Source organism: Chinchilla lanigera, unplaced genomic scaffold (genome assembly GCF_000276665.1).
Source record: "Chinchilla lanigera isolate Chin_1 unplaced genomic scaffold, ChiLan1.0 scaffold00019, whole genome shotgun sequence".
Classification (NCBI taxonomy): domain Eukaryota; kingdom Metazoa; phylum Chordata; class Mammalia; order Rodentia; family Chinchillidae; genus Chinchilla; species Chinchilla lanigera.
Genome location: NW_004955420.1, coordinates 1,733,661 through 1,751,149, shown reverse-complemented (window position 1 = coordinate 1,751,149; position 17,489 = coordinate 1,733,661). Strand labels below are relative to the sequence as shown.

Genomic DNA, 17,489 nt, shown 5'->3' with positions numbered 1-17,489 from the left:
GGTGTGGGCGAGCACAGACTCGAGCCCAGGTGTCTAGCCACTCCTGGAACACTCAAATCTCAGGCAATTTTGCAGGAAACCAAATCTCCTCAGTGTCATTATTATTCTACAATGCTCAAGGCCACACCCATAAGTCTTGTACACCCATAAGTCTTTTATATTTCTGCGATTACCATGAGAAAACCCTGCTAAGTACAGCAGACATATGAATAGTTTCAGTTCAGCTAGTGAGGTGTCATAATAAATGCATTGTTGAGCATGGCTATTGGTGCATACAGAATGTTTTACTTGCATTTCATCATCTGTGTATTTCACAACATCTTGTGGCATTTTGTCTGTTACAGACAATTCCCAACACTGAATGACAGTGCTGGCATTCATCCCTGCCAAGATCCTCATTATATTTTTGGATGTATTTGTAAAATTGGGTTACTCCATTTGGTTGTGTGACCATTTTGTACCATTTTGACTAGTCATATATGTACTATCATTGCTGTTTTTTCATCAGCTGGATCAGGGGATTCTTCATTCTCTGAGCCTGTATCTGTTGATTTTTGTTCCATCTCACTGTCATAAGAACTTTGGCTCACATGGCCAATGTCATCATCTGTACACGAGTCACCTGGCGATTCACTTTCAACCTCCTAAAAAACTTGCAAATCTGGTTTTTAATGTGCTGTTGTACTGAATTGGGTAAACTCTACCAGAAAAATCAAAAGAAAACTTTTTTAAAAAACAAATCTTAAATACACACATATTGCTACTTTGGAGCTCCTATGTACATCTTGCCACTTGTCTGCCAAATGGGTGAACATGCAGATGAGTTCCTGTTGTCTCCAAGCCCAGATACTGTGAGCCCCACCAACATTCCATTCTGTAAAGTATATGATTACATAACTGAGTGGTGTGGGGGTATTTTACTCAACCCCCACCCTGTGATGCTCAAAAATGATTAGAGGGAGGATTTCAGTTTTTATTTTTTTGGTACCAGGAATTGAACTCATGACCTCAGGTTTGCCAGGCAAGTGCTTATGCCACTGAGCTATATCCCTAGTCCCAGAGGGAGCATTATGTAGGTGAAAATCCCAGTTTGATACTTTGCACAGGTGCACACACCTTGCCTTTTGTTCCTGGTACCAAGTGGCTAAACACAAAGGTTGCTTCCTATATCCCTCCAGTGAAGCTACTGAGAGGCACACCTGGCTGCTGTTTTGCTGAAGTACAAATTTACAGTAGAAAATTATGGGATGGGTTTTTGTAACCCAATGCTATACCCTATGGGTGAGTCACCTTCTACAATCCTGTGTAGACTACCTTTTGTTATAAAGTATTTTTTTCCCTGATCCTAGAGTTTGTGTGCAGAGTATATGAGAAAGTCTGAGAACACTTTTGAAAGTTTAGTTTGGAAACTTTAATTGCACTTCAAAGTGGATATAAAAATATCTCAGAATACTTGGAAAACCCTGAGAAAATAAAAAAGTTACATTAGTGGAAAAATAAATCAGAGCATAGCTCCCTCCTTTATTTTAGCAATTCTTTCCCATCCAATAAAACAGATGTTGAGGGGGAAATGGATTAGCTGGGAAAAACCATCCTAACCATATCTCCTTCACTTGGAGTCCTGTCTCACCCCACAACCCCCAATGCAGTGACAATTTGTTAAAGGAAGATGGCAAAGAATTGGAGCTTTATTTCTCAGGCCTGAAGAAAAAGAAAGCTAAGTGAAAATATTAGCAAGCTGAATGCAATGTGATAGCCAGGATGGGAGCTTGCAGTAGAGATAGGACAGTAGAGGAGAAATTAGTAAACTCTGCAGAAAGTCTAATATTTAGTGATACTATTCATATTACTAACTTTGACAGTTATGCCATAATAAAGTAAGATATTAAGGCTGACTCATCTGTTATCTAGAGTCAGTTTGCTTTGTCTCTTTTTACTAGTATTAATATCAACTTTTTAAAAGAAATATGAGCATAGCATTAAATAAGGTCAAGAATGCCAACTATATACATCTGGCCATAGAAATAAACCTAACAGACATTCCTCTGGCCAGGTTAGGTGATCAGCATATACTCTATACCTCCAAAGAAAGAAGTAAAGGACCTGACATGTGGCCACTCTGTGTTTAGGACTGCTGGGGAATATAAAACTTTGTAATATGAATTCAGGGTTGGGGGAACAACATGGTTTGGCTGCTACTCAGATTTCTATTTTTCAATGCCCTGAAGCAAACCACAATCTTAAAGGAGTTTCTGCACAATGTCTTCTGTAAGTTTGTGTTCTGGAAGTATTTAGCACGCTTATGTAGTTAAGTGAAAAAGCCCGTGTAGTGATCAAAATGATAATGTTGCAAAAAGATGATATCCATATTTTGAGTTATTGATTGATTTGCACCTCCAGTGATTAGCAAATACTACTTTGAGGTGACTGTCCTTAGAAATTACAGATGTTTTAGAGCAATTTACAGTCTGTTTGAACACACAGTACTTACAATATTTATCTCTATTTTTTTAACATTCTTTTATGCAGCAATAAAATTTTTATACCATTATGATAATGTCATAGCTGGTTTTCTAATATCGGTTTTAAAGAATGTCTTATAGATATACAAATAGAAGAAGTATTTAGAGAAAAAATAAATAGATTTCTTTTTCCCTCATTATTTATTTATATATGCAACAAACTTATAAAAGGGTTTTGAAGCTACTTAAGATAGAATTTCAGGGATAATCTGAGACCCAAACAAAGGAGACAAAGTAAAAGCAGACATGAAGATACAGTGGAGGAAGGCTGGAAGGAAGTAGACTTGGGTTTGCAGTCTGTCTTTCTAAAATGTAAAGTTAGCATGGAACATATGCCACTATATGAAGTTTTAATCATAAGCATTTATACAATGTGTGAATCTGAATAAAACCTAATTTTAGAATTTTATTAGCAGTCTAAGATTGTAACTTAGAAGTTCTCTTGGTGAAATATAGTGTGGCCTTCTACTTGACAAGGATGCTATAAGTGATCAGTGACTTAGACATGCATGAGACCCAAGTCAGGTGAGGCTTTCTTATTCTGTGTCATTTATTTTCCCAGTGTGATTTCAGTGGTCAGAACATGTCTGCTGTGTGAACCTTTAAAAAAATCAGTGCAGCCTTCATTCCTTACCACCTTTTCCTTATATTATAGTATATTATAATAACTGTTCTTTTTTTTTCTCATAGAACCAATTTTTTATAAGCTGTGCTGATGACAAAGTTGTGTTCAACAAGGTGGGTGATGCCATTGCTCAGAGGATCCTGAAAGCTCACAGGTAAAGTTGTTGGCATTTGAGTGAGTAACATTTTGGGCAAAGTTGTTAATCCAAATGCTGTTGTTATTTATTACTGAATTGAATTTTGTATGCTCATTTTAAAATGCTGTTATATCCTAAAAGACTTTAATGTGGACAAGCCAACAGTAAGTTATTGATTCCTTTCATCTGAGTCAATTTCTAAAATCTTTTGAGTCTATTTTGGTGGGAAGGAAATATAATGGTTTTGTGTTGGTGGGAATCTGAATTCTTTCAGGCCACAATCAGTGTTTCCTGTCCAGTCTCTTTTCACACATGAGGTCTGTGGTTTGATTTATTTACTGTCAGACAGTGAGCTCATTTATAAACAAAGCAAAATAGATGTAACATTTTTCCATGGGTTATATTTAAATTCTTATTTCCATCTGTCTTATTTCTATAGCTCATAAGATTATTTTTACCAGTTTTAATGAGATAGAATCCTCATACTATATAATTCACCCACTTAAATGATCCAATTCAGTGATTTTTAATATATTTATAGAGTTGTACAATCATCACCTAATTAATTTTAGAACATTTTCATCACCCTAGAAAGAAACTTCATGCCCATTAATAGTCATTACCCATTTTCTCCTTAGCCCCTGGTAAAACTAATTTACTTTCTTTTTCTATGGACTCTTCTAGTCTGGGCATTTCATAAAAATGGAATAATTTAATATGTGGCATTTTATGACTAACTTCTTTCACTTAGCATACCATTTTCAGGGTTCATCTGTGTTAGAGCATGTGTCAGTATTTCACTTCTTTTTATTGCCTGATAATGTTCCATTATATGTGTATACTACATTTTATTTCATCGCTGTTCTTGATCAGCTGATAGGCATTTGAGTTTTGTCCACTTTTTGGCTATTGTGAATTATGTTGCTATAAACATTCTGTACTGATTTTTTTATATATATATAGTGCTGGGGATTGAACCATACACATACTAGGAAGTGCTGTACCACTCAGCTATATCATCAACCCTCTGTACTAATTTTTATGCAGATGTATTTTCATTTATCTAGAGATGAAATTGCTGGGTCTTTCGGTAACTCTATTTGACATTTTAAGGAACTTTCAGACTATCTTCCAAGGCAGCTGGGCTATGATACATTCTCAGTGTGTGAGCTTTCTAATTTATATAATTGTCAATATTTATTGTTAGCTCTCTTTTTCACATTAGAGTCACCCTAGTAGGCATGAAATAGTATCTCATTGTGGTTTCAATTAGAATTTCTCTATTGGCCAATGATACATCATTGCTTGCTTATTGACCACTCATATATCATCTTTGGAGAAGTGTCTATTCAAGTCTCTTGCCCATTTTATCATTGTTATTTGTCTTTTAATTGTTCAGTTGGAAAGATTTTCTTTGGGTGTGTTTTTAATGCAAATCCCATATTAGAGATATGATTGCAAACAGTTTTTCTCATCCAGTGAGGTTTCTTTGTTTTGTCTGACTTCCTTGATGATGTCTTCTGGAACAAAAGTTTATAATATGGATAAAGTACAATTTATTGATAGTTTTCTTTTGTCACTTGTGCATTTGGTGCCATAACTAAGAAACTACCTCTTGGTCCAGGACCATGAAGATTTCTGCCAGTTTTCTTCTAATAATTTAATAGTCTTTGCTGTTATATTTATGTCTTTGATGCATTTTGAATTATTTTTTATATCTGATATGAGTTAGGGATCCAACTTCATTCTTTGGCACATGCAAAAGTTGTTCCAGCACTATTTGTTGAAGATTCTTTCCTAGACCAATTATCCTAACACCTGAGAATACTTTTATGGCTGATTTCACCTCTTCATTGACGTTGCAAATTGAGCAAACAAAATCATTATATTTCATTATTTTAAATCACTGAATCCATGCAGTGAATGAAAAATTCCAAATATATACACATGTGGGGATTAAAGCACTTTTTGCCTTTCAGTGTCTTTGATATCTTTCTTTCATATAATATGTGAGGAATTTTAGACTTAAAGACATAAAGAGTATCAATATTTTATGTGACTCACGATATTTTATGTGGTTCACATTATTTTATTAATTCCTTACAACTGCTCAGGAAAGTAGATCACATAGTAGTAGTTCTCGTTGTGTTGTTACTGTCTCCATTTTTAGCATTAAAAACCAATTACTGTATGACATTTTAGATCACTAGCAGCAATAGGCAAAAATAGCTTTGAACCTCAATCTTTGAATTTTTGACACAATCTGCCCCATCCCTAATACCATGTAACTTCATTTCACAGCGGGTTGAGGTTAAGGTCATTTGGGGTTTTCTCAGCCTAAGACAAAGGAATTCTACCCTGGCTATTCCACTTTCTCTTTGACTAAGCCTTGGATACCAGCTGCGCCCAGCAAGTGGTGATGACCTTGAATGAGGAAGGGGCCCTTTGGGCTATGGAGAACAAAACCTACAGAAGCCCCTTACTGTGGCCAGCCCTCCCAGAAGCTGAGGGGGTGCCTGTCCTTATCCTGTGGCAGTGAGATATAGACAGCATAGCACGGCATCTACATCTCAAAGGATGTGTGGCGGATCTCACTCTTGATTTCGCACATCAGAGTCACCACTGGACCTTTGCAAAATTTTAAAGACATTAATTCAACTTCAAGGTTATAGGTCATAGTTTCTTGACATGGGGCCCAGGCACTTGATTATTTTTATGCTCCAAAGGTGACTCCATGGCACAGGTAAGGTGGCTTAGGACGAGTTTGGAATAGTGCACATGACCATATAGAGTAGTGGTGGTCCATTCTTTCACAGGTAACCTTTATTCTTTGCCTTTTTTTTTTTTTAAGAAAGTCATCATAGGCTCTATTTCTGAACTGACTTTAAAACAGCCTGTTTACACTTAAACATATATGTACACATGGACATTCCTTGCATCCTTGCCAATCTCCCAGTTCTATGGGGTAATCTAGGTTTGATTTATAAAATGCATTATCTTTCCATCAGCCCTTGTAGTTCATTGATGTAAGTGTGCCTGCTGTATTTATGAAAAAACATTTGATAAAAAAAGAAAAGTACTTTTTTGTGTGTGAAACTGAAGTAAGTCAAATTAGTTCACCAGACTGAGCAGTGAATCATGAATTTTGGAACTATGATTAGCTAATAAATAGAGTTGGTTGAGCTGGAACTTCACTCATCCCCTCTAATACATAGCTTAACATGTACCTGTAAGATTTATTTATAAGTGTGTGGGAGCCTGCAAGGATGTTTTTCTTTACCATATTAATTTGTCTTTTAAAAGCTGGACTTCTAAAATCATGAAATCCTAGCATTTAAGGGCTGTAAAGAACTTTGAGCTATTTTCTGATTGAACATTTCCTAGTGATCCTGGGGGCTGCTTTTGAAAGTAAAAAGATGTGTGATAAGGCACTTTCAGTCCCAGACTGTATCTCACACTTGGAGATTTATAGGACTCATTCCAGACTGGCAGTTTCAAGCTTACTTTGTAGAAAATGGAAAACAAATCCATCAAATTTCACATTAATTGTGTCATTGAGCTCTGATCTTTCAGTAGTTATGTGTTCTTTGATAGTCACATGTGTTTCACATATTTAGACTTTCACCAGATAAACACATGCATCCTGGAATCATATTTTTTGTTTTTGCCATTCTCTGCATCACCATATTATTATCCCTATGTTATATTAATTGCAACTATAATTTTTTTTCCTTAATAACTTGATGTCTGTGAGCCTATATTCTGACGCAAGGTCAAGGCAGAAAACTTGACCTTGAAATCTCGACCTTGAAATCTCGTCTTTTAGGCTTCCAGTATGGAGCACCTCCTTTTCACTAGTTGGGGGCCATGATGAGCCATCCCCAGGAGTGTCCTTCTCTTCTTTTGTAGACTTCTCTGTTTTGTACTCTTCTGAAACTCAGAACTTCCCTGCCAAAGTCACATTCTTACCAACAAGTATAATTTTGGCTTTTGTAAAAAGAATAGACTTCAGCATAAAGAAGATGGAGTGAAATGACAATTTGCGGTTGCAGGCCTGACCAGGTGACACAGGCCATCTTCCAGGTCCCTCCTATTCCAGAGAGATCTTTAAATGGCCCACTCCCTCAACTGGGCGACATCTTTATTTTTCTGCCAATGCTGAAATCTAACTCACACTAGTCCCCTAAGCAATTTGCTCTGCTCTCTTCAGTCTCTCATCCTTCCTTCTCAGCAGCTGCAATGCTTTACAGAAATAGGTTCTTGCAAAGACTTAGTGTTCTGATCCATGACCTGGAGCCTCAGACTCATGTTTATCCCACGCTGAACTAAGAGCAGCTGGATGAATCACTGCAGGAAGCGGCATGTCTGTTCCGATAAGTATAGTGACTTGGAGTTGAGACCAGCTCCCAACCCACAACCTGTCTTTGATGATTCAAATGTGACCAGAGGTCAGGAAGAAAAATCATAATACATTGTCTAAAGCTGAATGTCTCTTACTATGTTTGAATAAACCAAAGGATAGACTAAGACCAACTGATCTGGGTAGGAAATGTTAAAACACCATGTGATGTAAGCAAGTGATTACCTTGAATAGTCTCAGATCTTTGCTAATGGAAATGACAAGTGTACTTTGGCCTTGGTACAAAGTTGGGAAGTGAGTAGTACATTTCACACTGTTACTACCAAAAATGTTGACACATGCAGTGAAAACAAGCAGTTAACTTAAAGTCTGTGTTTAGTATTAAACTACATTTAAAAATACACTATTATACTATGTGAAAAAATATGCAGCTTTAGAAATTATTCTAACTCCTCAAAATTCCTATAACTGTAGAAGAGTTTCCATCTGCCCATATCTGGGTGAGATGGGAAATACACCACTGGAAAATCTGAAATTATTGTGAGAACAGATGTCTGGAGAGCTGGGCTGTCTCCACGTCTGTTATCCACAGGTATGCCACCCTTTGAGTGTATCGGTCTGCTTTTCTAACAGTGTTTCTTCATTAACAAAGAGAATAATTATATTGTATATTTAATATATGTGAAAGCAGTTGTATGTCATCCAGTTAATGTAAGACATTATCATAACATTTCCAAGATATTCATCATTTGGAATTATGCCACCCACCATATATGCATGCAAAGATGAAAAAATTTGGTATTCAAATCAGAAATTAATAGTCATGCCAGAAACAGAATGGTTTTAATTAAAGAGATGTTTAAACATTCTTTATTTTAAAACTATTGGTGGCTACTGTGGAATAAGAACAGTTTGCTTGGGTTTCTTGCCACTGGCTCTCGGGATGGTGCAGGCACATGATTGGTACTTGCTGCTTAGAGAGGTCCCACCACACACTATAGCAGTGCCTCCTTGGAATTCAGTTTTGGGTTTCCAGTTATTGATAAGATAATACACTTTCCAAAACAGTAAATTAAAAGATATCTTGAAGTATAGTGTGAGTCTAGTCCAATTTTGTTTTGCTTTAATTTTAGGCCCTATATACTTTGTTTTTCTTGAAAGGCATATAACCTTTATAACTGAAATCTCTGGTCATTGAGTGAATACAAATGTTATTGAATACTTCTTTGAGTCTTTCCTTATAGTAGATGCTTTTCATACATTACTTCATTCAGTCTTGAAATTAACCTTATGGGGTTGAATGCATAAGTTTCTCAATTCTAGAGATGACGCAGGCCAAGTGAGGGTCAGTAACATACCCAAATCATATATCCACTGATGGGAGAGAACTAGAACTCAAACCATGTCTTCAGGACTTCACGTTGTACTCCTCCCACTAAGGTACAAAGCTTTCCTCATTTCTACGGAGGCAGAGCTCTTCTAATGTTAAGCTTCCCAGAATTTAGTGGGAGATGCTTTATTTAAAATTTTAAAATGAGATAAGCATCTTATTTTTAAAGCAGTTGACAGATAAACATTTCTTAGTTTTAAAGACTATCTATATCCTATAATTTCAAACCTAGCTGAAAAGGTATGTTGGACATGTTACAGAAGCACCATAATAAGGAAATTTTAAACTACAGTCATAATAAAAAATGTTTTAACTATGCTAGTTGCAAGCTTCACATTGCTTTCTTGTGGAATATCTTCCAAATCCTGTAAAATTCCTAGAGAAGAGGTTACATTGGGGCACAGATGACGACAGATCATGGCCACAGAATTTCTCATTTAGATCATTTAATAGCTTTATTCTGTTCCAAAATGGTCACTTCCGCAGGTTGAAGATGTAAAAATTAGCACAGGGCAAGGGCCAGCTATCATTTTGAGCCTGAGCAAGCCGTGGTAGGGGGAGAAAGGAAAGGAGGAAGAGGGAGCGGGAGGGAAAGAATGAAAACAGCTGGGTCAAACAGGGAGAGGTTTAATAAGGGTTTTGTAGAATCTTACTTGAGACCACTAAGGGGTATGCCTGCCAAAGGTTATCAAGTCCAGGGCGCAGTCTAAGTCAAACTGGACTACCCCAGCATTCCCTACATTCTTACATTTAAAAGCACAGCATTTTCAAATGATAAATAATGAAAAGAATTCTCTATGTTTGTTTACAATATATAAACGTCATTGTCTATAAAATGACACATATAATGGATCATGAGTATTAAATAGAGTCAGCACTCCTAGTGGACCAGCAGGAATTTTAGCCACTCCCTCAGGTACAGGTGAGAAACCTGAAGCCCAGAAAGATTGACTGCATTTTAAAAGATTTGCCAAACACAAAATGAAAAGGATTATGTCCCAAACCACCAAGACACTACGTATCCAAATCCATGTAACCGATGCCACCATGGCATACATTTTTTCCACTAAAACCCAACCACAATTATTCTTATTTCTGACAGTATTCATTGCTGTACAATCTATAACAATGAAAGGATTTAGGGCAGCTCTTGAAGTTTATAGTAATGAAATATGACCTGTAAATCTCAAACTCTCAAAAAAGAAAGTATCTTATCACTTGAGAAAATGTTGAGCTTCTTGGAGTTTTTTTACAGATCCTGCCCCAATTGTGAGTGGACCCCCTACAGGAGGGCCAAAGTGGGGGAGGAGGAGGGGCTCTGCAGGAGACCAGAAGCAGAGGGATGTAGAGACCTAGCGCAGTACAGACCATCTACACGAGGAATGACACTCTGCATTTAAAGATGCAAGCAGCATTTCAGCAATCACAAAATGCACAACTGTTAATTATGAAAGGTCCCTACCCTGACCACCCTAATGTCACTTTGTACTTTACTGTTTCCCTTTGTATTCAGGTATATTTCTACTTTCTATCAACTTTTGCCTCTGATAACTTAACTGAATTTCTAGTTCAAGTCCAATAGAAGGAAATGTAGTTTAGGCATTTCCTGGTAAATGTGGCCAAATTCAGTGACTTCTCATTATTTCTGTTGCATCTTCCATCAGTTAAGCGCTACATCCCCAGCCTTGCTATGGACGGTCTGGGGCCATGAATCTTTGGAAGTGGCTTACAGAGCTTAGCACTGTGGCTTGTTCGCATGGACCCCAGCCTTGCCCTTTCAGTGCTGCCTTTCTGCCTTTTCTCCTGGTGCTTCCACAGCTTGTGGGTGGCTGGACCACACTCTCCACGTACTCTAGGGTCTACCTGGAAACAAGCCCCAGCTCATCATGGCTTTCATAGCATTAGAAGGGAGTGAAGTCTGTCCTGTTTTCTCTGGAACTTTGCTTGCATCAAAAAAATCCCTACATTGTCTCATGCTTTGTTACACCATGCCTCAGCTCAGAGAATCCCACTCTGGCTTCTTAAATCTGACAGGCTGACATCTTTGGTGAGGTGCCACCCCAGGACCAGTGCCTACTTTAGGGCATCAAGTACAGAATGGGGGACATTAATACATTTGAAGGGAAAATGCTTTAATATTTATTAACAGCTGCCACCTTTGTACAGAAGTATTTTGCTGCTGAGCTATTCCACTGGCCATTTTTAGTGACTACAAGATGGTCATTCCCCTAGGTGGCTGTAACATAATTTAGTTAATCATCCTTCCTTCATTGACATTTATTTCAAATTTTTAGCTTTCAAACATAGCATTGCCATAAGAGTTAATGAATTTTGAAAGAAAGACTTACTTTAACAAGAAACTTGAGAATACAGTTTATAAAGTTGTTCTGAACACAAGTGGATAATGCTATTGCCTGTCTGTTGGGCATATCCTGCTTTTAATATCATGAATAATTTTGCACAGTGTGGGCTCAGGGTCTTCCCTTAATCTCATTGCTGCCATCTGTATAACCCCAGTGTTATGAGGACCCAGTGTTTCAGGAGGGGACTAGAACTTCTGCAGCTGTTGAGTGCATGGCTTGAATCAAGGAGCTGATTGGACGTGTCTGATGTGTAGTCTTTGGCTTATATTCATCCACATTCTTACGGCCCGAAATTCCCGAGCCCTTTCTCAATCGCAGTGAGAAGTCTAAGTAGCTCATTTTTTGAAAGCACTCATGGAAGATATGCCTGCACGCGCGCGCGCGCGCACGCGCGCGCACACACACACACACACACAGAATTTCATACACTATTTCTAAAAGAACATGGAAGAAACTGGCAATACAAGTTGCCCTCAGGAAGGAGAAACAAGCCTGGAGACAAAGGACTGAAGGAATTTTTTCACCAGATAAACTTCTACCTCTTAAATTTCATACTATGAGCGTATGTTACCCATTGGAGAGTGTAATTTATTTGGTGGATCCTCAAAACACTAAACAAAGAATAACCATGTGACCCAACAATCCCATTCCTGAATATATATCAAACAGAACTGAAAACTAGGACTCAGGCTATCAGCCAAGGACAGTAATATTATTCACAATGGCCAGAAAGGAGAAATGACTCGAGTGGCTATCAGCAGATAAATGTGGTATAAGCATAGCATGGAGTGTTGTTCAGCCATAGAAAGGAAAAGAATTTTGAGACAGGCTACCACATGGGTGCACCTTGAGGATTTTATGCTGTCACATAAGTCGTACACAAAACGAAAATTTGTGTGATTCTACCTATATGCAAATTTTAGAACAGGCAAATTCATAAAGACAGAAAGTAGATTAGAGGTTTCCATGGCTTCGGGGAAGGGAAATGGGATAGTTATTATTTAATAGTCACAGAATTTCTGTTTCAGTTGATGGGAAAGTTTTGGAAATAGTCTTGATGGGTGCAAAACTGTGTGAATGCAATTCATGGCCCTGAACTATATACTTAAAGATGGATCAAATGGCAAGTTTTTGTTTGGTTTACCGTAGTTTGGTTTGCTGTTGTTTTGGTTGTTATTGTTGTTTTATGAGATGGGGGCTATTAAGTCTCCAGAGCTGGCCTCACTTCGCTATCCTGCCTTAGCCCCCCAGGGGCTGGAATTGTAAGTACAGCCCCTACACCCTCACACCTGGCTATCTTTTATATTTTTTTGCCACAATACAGATTCAAACAAGATGTAATTTAAAGAAAAAGCTTCCATGGAGCCTAACTTCTTCTCTACTGGTGCCCAGGAGCAAACGTTCTTCTCACTGACCCTGTCCCCCAGAGTGAGCAGTCCTGAATGTGCATTGTCCACTAGGGTCCTCTGCTTGGCACTGCTCAAAATAGGAAGATATGTGCACACCCTTCCTGAGTTTCAGAGGAGCTTATCCCAGAGCCAGCAGCAGATGTGGGTATCACTATCATGTAAAGCACAAAGAGTGCCAGATAGTCTTCCTGGCATGTGCGGTGCAGTGCGCAGGCAGCAATGACCTCATTCTGACTGAAGGCCCGGGTGGCTGGAGGGAAGGAGTAGCCTTTAAGGGTGGGGTGCACTCAGCCTGAGAGCTGGTGGGCCGGCCAGGCCTCTTTAGCAGGGAGGAGCCTCTGAACAAAGGGCCTTCATTCTCTATCACTGGGGTGGGGATGGGAGGATCATACCAGATGGAAAAAGATTCTGGAAAGGCAGATGAGGCCAAGTGATGTCAATTCCTAAATGTCCAGTTTAACCTTTAAACTGGCTGTGGGAAAACAGCTTAGGTATTCTTTCTGTTCTTTTTCACTCTCCCGTTTACCATTTAGAAATTGTGCCTTTTATCCTTATCAAGCAGAAACTTGGACAGTTTACATTATATTGTTTTCTTTCCAACTCAAACTGTGTTTGCCATCTAGTGATTAATCCACGCCATTACAACAACCTACTTAAAATGTCTTGTTTCTCTGGCTCGCAGCCTCCAAATCCCGAGTTGCCCACAGCCACTTCTGCCCTTAACTCCACATTCCGTGCATACCCTGATATGCACATGGATGGCCCGGGTCATCCGGAATGAAACTGGAACTCTCACAGTAGTTCTAACAGTCACATGAGAGAAAGAAAGGTGTTGAGCTTAGAAATTAAATAGTTTAAGTAGGATCAGACTTGAAAATAAAGCAGAAAGTGAATACGGAGCTCTCAGGCATCCTGGTGAGATTTGTTGACTGCAAAGGGTGCCACGTTCCTGTCCAGGCTTTCTCTTCCTGTGTGTGGTATAAATGGAGACAGGGATTTTAACAGTTCAGGGCTTTAATTTAGGGGTGCTAATTAAAGCGTAATTATTCAGATTTCTGAGGTTCTGAGTACATGTCAAAATAGAGGCTACATTTTCTTCTTTTATTGTTGTATCATTAAGTACAGTCTTTTTCCTTCTAAAGATGTCATTAGTTGGGAGAGTGGAACAAGAAATGTTGTATTACATGTGTAGGGGATATAAAACTACACATTAGTCACTCCAAATTCTTAAAGAGCCTCAGGAAACATTTTGCAGCTGAAACCTTAGAATTCTTAAACACAAACTCCTGTATTGGAGAAGACACTGACTCCAGTGCGTCTTTTTTGCCCAGGGATCTGGGCTGTGGGAATTTATTTATTCAGCAGTTAGATACTGAAGGTCTGGTATTTGCGAGGCTGTGAGATAGGTAGTGCAGACATAACGTTATACATCTAACTAGTGTGATAACATCTTTTTTGAAACTGTTATAACCCACTCCCTGCACCCTACTTCCATGAGATCTAAGGAAGGCTTTCTTACACTGAATTTTATTTTTCAAAGGCTCTGCCGAAGAGAGAAAGTTAGTACGGCTCCCACTTTGCTGCCAAGTTGAGCGTATTGTTTGGGTTATGAATTGATAGCCTGGATGCAGCCTCTGGTCTCCAGCCCAACAGCACCCCAAGCACTGAAAGGGGAGAGAATGTTTTGTGGGAAGCCGTTTACTCCGTCTTTAAAGCCATGTGAACTGCTTGGCTGTTGTTTTAACTGGCACTTTACCATTTTTTGTTTTTGTTTTGTTGTGATGAATTTCTGTGCATTTGACTTTTACAGGGAAGGCCGGAGGTACCGGGTGTATGTTGTGATACCACTGCTCCCGGGATTTGAAGGAGACATTTCAACTGGAGGAGGAAACGCTCTACAGGCCATAATGCACTTCAACTACAGGTGCCAAAATACAAAATAATCTATTTTGAGCTGCATGGAGCTGGGGAAGGGAATGGCAGTGTTTTATGCATCCTTTCAGTGGAGCTTCGTTTCTCTTTATTTTACTTTCAAATCTTACCCTGTTTACTAATTGATAAAATTCAAGCAGAGTTTGAAATAATAAACCATGGGCTTAAGATACATGGCTAGTATAAAAGAACCAAAATATTGGTTTATTTTATATATTTATTGCTTGTCATACATATGTAATATTGGTTAAAGAATATCTTTAAATCATTAAATAATAGCTGTTTTCCATATTCTTTTTGTTAGATAAAATTAAATGCCTAAAACAGTATGCTATGTGTGCATTCTATTATGATTCTTTAGGTAGCAGTCTTTAGTAAGGTTGGCACTATCAACCTTGGTTAGAAAATGAAAATTCCTATCTCCTGGAATTTTAATTTGATTTCTCTACTATATCTTAAACATCTCTATTAGCTGCCATCATTTTAATGTTGTTAAAATTCTAAAAAAGTGGTGAACCCTGTGCTTGGAATTTTAAACACTCAAGTTACATACTCTCTCAGAAAGCTACACTTGGGTCCCCCTGAGTTTCAAGCCACATGGTGACAAGGTGGGAGGTGCCTGCCAAGTACGCAGTATAGAAAGGGACAGAAGGCACCCCCAGACTGCTCCATGGTCACTTAGCTGGGAAAGAGAGGGAAGCAGAGAGGTGAGTGGCCACAAGTCCACTCCTAATTTCAAGCTCTGCCTGAGAGAAGAGCCCAGCCAGGCTCACATTCCTAGTAAGTTAGAGCAAAGCCCAGGCCAGGAGAGCTGCTTTCACTAGCTCTTGCTTTCTCAAACCAGTTGTAATTTCTTACTGTTTGAATCAAACCTTTTGAGAGGTAGAAGGGGGATGCTAAGATCTTACACAGCACTCTGCATTTGTAGAGCAGAGAAGGGCTCAGGCGCTTGGTCCAGTTGGAGTGGGGCTCAGATGTCCTCCTGCTTGGACTGCTCCCCGGCAGTGGCCCTGAAGGGTCTGAAAGCACAGTCTGAGTCAACATGGGGGTGAAATTGTTTTTTCAGCACTGGAAATTGAACCCAAGGCCTTCACACTAAGCTAAGTTTCTAGCCCTTTTTATTTATTATTGGAATATAGCATCTTGCTCGGTCACTCAGCTGGGCTTAAACTTGCAGCCTTCCTGCCTCAGCTTTTTCAAGCCCTGGCATTTCAGGCATGCAGCACCATACCTGCTTTTGGAGATGTTTTTTGAATCCTCTTGCTTCTGACTAAATTTTCAAGCTTGTATCTGTCTATCTCCCAGAGTTTCAAGTAATAGTTTTACTTGTTTATTTTTCCTAGTATGAGAGAACTTTAATCATGCTTTGGTCTATATAATTGGATTGAAGATTTGCCCATTTCTAGTTCTCTAATTTATAACATGACACATAAAACTTTTCAAGTGTGTAGGTCCACTGACATAAAATTTAACTGGATTTTACCTGCTTCATTTGCCATTCTAATATTATTCTTGGAATATTGTCAGCTCTAATTATTTCCTATGACTGTTTTCTTAAGTTTGAACCAGTTGAATGAAATACGTGTTTGGCTTTTGTTCAGCGACCTAAACTATAACCTTTTATTATGCAAAAACATCTCTATTTGCTGCCATCATCTTTAATAATATCATATTAAAGATGTGTTTTCCAGGCATAACTGTATTTTTAATTACTTTCATAGAGCAAACAGATGGAGCATAGAATAGTTTTTTCAGTCTTTAGAATTCATCAACTATTATCAGAGTCTTGAGAAACAAAATCATTAGCAGAGTCATTTGACCCTCTACTTTTAAGGGTGTTTGCTAACTACAGAGACAACCCAATATAATAGTTTCCTTTATCCCCAAGTTACTCTGCTAAAGGTGTGCCCGTTTCACGCCAGAAAGCAACACGTTTCTGAAGTGTTCTTATCTGTTGAGGCATTCTGAATTTATCTTTGCTGTCACCAAATTTGTGAGAAGGAAAGTTCATTCATAACCCATTTTTTAAAAATGAGTTTCTCTTTCTGAAATCAACCATCAGTTTCATAACTTTTCCATCTACTTACTTCAAAACAACTACTTTGTTTTGCTATCTGCATAAGTGATATTCATGGAATTTTTTTTTCTTTTTAAAATGTGCATACCACTTATCATAGCAGCACTTGCTCTGTGTTTACTTAGGCTAGAATTATATGCACAGATATTGTAGTTGGAACTGGTTGTTTTGAAACCTACATAATTATTTGTTTACCTACTTTCAGAACCATGTGCAGAGGAGAAAATTCCATCCTTGGACAGTTAAAAACAGAGCGTAAGTAACTGTTTTTCTTTTCCTCCATGGTTATTTTTTTATTATGAAGATGAGGTACCAATAATCTGTAATATTTTTGCATCATGATTACAGAACTATTCTCAGAAGATTCCCCACGAAAATGATCTACCGAAATAAATTGATAATACTCATTAAATTGCCCAGACCAATGTTCAAATGAAGACACAAAGACTTAGGGTTCATAGGTAATAAAATATGAGTGCCTTCCTAGTTGTTATTTATTTATTTGTTTATATTTATATAATTGCTTTAGTAATAGCAACTAATATTTGTAGGGCAATTCACAAAGACTGTACAAGTATATTCTCTGCTCATTCTTCTCCACCGCCCTAGAGAGCAGGCTGGGGTCACTCATGCATTAAAGAGGTCACTGGTTATTGGCCTCTTTTGTATGTAGAA

The 17,489-nt window shown here is 38.2% G+C and overlaps 1 protein-coding gene across 8 annotated transcripts in view; it reads left to right on the top strand.

Annotated features, from left to right (window-relative positions):
- The window catches only part of Pld1 (phospholipase D1, phosphatidylcholine-specific), a 195,026-nt gene that overhangs the window by 141,592 nt on the left and 35,945 nt on the right, over window positions 1-17,489 (top strand). For all 8 annotated transcript variants that reach the window (XM_013513559.1, XM_005383002.2, XM_005382998.2 and 5 more), the window contains 3 exons: window positions 3,213-3,301; window positions 14,616-14,729; window positions 17,020-17,069. In XM_013513559.1, coding sequence (XP_013369013.1) covers window positions 3,213-3,301; window positions 14,616-14,729; window positions 17,020-17,069 — 253 coding nt within the window. The remainder of the gene's footprint in view (window positions 1-3,212; window positions 3,302-14,615; window positions 14,730-17,019; window positions 17,070-17,489) is intronic.